Source organism: Lipotes vexillifer, unplaced genomic scaffold (genome assembly GCF_000442215.2).
Source record: "Lipotes vexillifer unplaced genomic scaffold, Lipotes_vexillifer_v1.1 scaffold721, whole genome shotgun sequence".
In the NCBI taxonomy this organism is placed as follows: domain Eukaryota; kingdom Metazoa; phylum Chordata; class Mammalia; order Artiodactyla; family Lipotidae; genus Lipotes; species Lipotes vexillifer.
In genome coordinates, this window is record NW_006778284.1 from 429,063 (window position 1) to 430,936 (window position 1,874).

General features: G+C 53.7%; 1 protein-coding gene across 1 annotated transcript in view; it reads left to right on the forward strand.

Moving 5' to 3' along the window:
- The first annotated feature begins 465 nt into the window (after positions 1-465).
- Positions 466-1,874, forward strand: part of GTF3C6 (general transcription factor IIIC subunit 6) — an 8,011-nt gene continuing 6,602 nt past the window's right edge. The window contains exons 1-2 of the mRNA XM_007451574.1: positions 466-529; positions 885-965. Of these exons, the coding sequence (XP_007451636.1) occupies positions 473-529; positions 885-965 (138 nt within the window). The 5' untranslated portion in view covers positions 466-472. The remainder of the gene's footprint in view (positions 530-884; positions 966-1,874) is intronic.

The following is a 1,874-nucleotide window of genomic DNA, read 5'->3' on the forward strand; positions in this document are numbered from 1 at the left end:
CTCACTTCCTCGCGCAGTGGGCGCCCGACACGTGGAACACTGAGGAGTGCCCTTTACTTGGCTCGTGGAGAACTTGAACTGATGATCAGTGCTCACACATTAGGAATTTCTTTCCAAGCATTGTAGGTTGGGGCACACGAGGCCTCTCCATTTCCCTCGCGCACCGTAGCCTCCTTGCCTGCACCTACTTCATCCCCTCGGCTTCCACAGTGCTCTCGTCCCAGCGGGGCCGGGAGCCCGAGGGTTCCCTAGGTCGCGGGACCTGCCCGGCCGACCCGCCAGGGCCCCAGCTCCGGCTCTCGGGACAGGGACAAGGGGCTCCACGTGGGCCTGGGAGCCGCCATCTCGCGTGCTGGCAGGAGCAACGGGCGCTGTCGGAGCCGCGGCGGGGCGGAAGCTGCTGCCCGTACTCAAGATGGCGGCCCCAGCGGGCGGGGCCAACAGCTCGGAGACCGCGCGGAGGAGCGGCGGCATGGCGGCGGTGGCCGAGGAGCCGAGTCGCGGGTACTGGGACGAGGAGGAGGAGGAGGCAGTGAGTGCGACGGCGGAAGCCCGCGCGGCGGTGGAGAGGGTGGCCGCTCGGCTGTGTGCGGGGAAGGGAGTCGGAACGCGGCGGGCGTGCGGGGGCTCCTGGCGGGATTGTGCCTCAGGGCGCGCGGAGCGGCGGGCAGCTGGCCCCAGCCCTACGGGCTACACGGAAGTTCGAAGGGGAAGGAGGGAAATTACCTTAAGTAACGGCGCGCGCTTCCTCTTGTTGAAAGCAGGACCTAGTTTTTCACAAAGGTGGGATTGTTGCACTGGGGAGGTTTGGCTTCTCTCGTTAATGCCTGCTTCTTCCTGCACGCTCGCAAGCTAGCGCCTTTAACCCCTCTTTCTTCCACCAGGAGCAGTTGGTTCTGGTGGAATTATCAGGAATTATTGATTCAGACTTTCTCTCAAAATGTGAAAATAAATGCAAGATTTTGGTGAGTCTTGTAGAATTGGGGGGTTGTTGTGGATTTTCTTAAATTTAAAACAAGAATGAGGGGTGAAATATACCCGTCCCTAAGATTGATATATTAATTTCACGTGAACAAAGCAGTGAACGCTGGAGACAATTACAGGAGTACAGGGGGACTGTGGGAGCAGCTGGGAGAAAGTTAATGCCTAACTCTGCCTGAGTGTCTGCCTGTGTGGCTGGAGAGAGGTAAAGATTTGGAGGTTAAAGCATTTTGATATGGAACATTAGGTTTTGAAAAAATACACCGTTTTATATAGTGAGGAGGGTGAGAAAAACACAAAGGGCAGAGAGGATAATTAGACATGCACACAGAGGTTAAACAGATGCAAACTGGTATATATAGACTGGGTAAACAACAAGGTCCTACTGTATAGCACAGGGAACTATATTTCAATATCCTGTGATAAATGATAATGGAGAATATGAAAAAATGTATATATGTACAATTGAGTCACTTTGGTGTACAGCAGTGATTACACAACATTGTACTTAAACTATACTTCAGTAAAAAAGAAAATTAAAGGGGCTTCCCTGGTGGCGCAGTGGTTGAGAGTCCGCCTGCCAATGCAGGGAACACGAGTTCGTGCCCCGGTCCGGGAGGATCCCACATGCCGCAGAGCGGCTGGGCCCGTGAGCCATGGCCGCTGAGCCTGTGCGTCCAGAGTCTGTGCTCTGCAACGGGAGAGGCCACAACAGTGAGAGGCCCACGTACCGCAAAAATAATAATAAAATAAAATTTAAAAAACTTCAAAAAATAAAATATGGAAAACAAACAAAAATAGTGTGGAGAAGGGAGAGAAAATACCTATTAAGAAAGGACTTCAGGGCTTCCCTGGTGGCGCAGTGGTTGGGAGTCCGCCTGCCGATGCAGGGA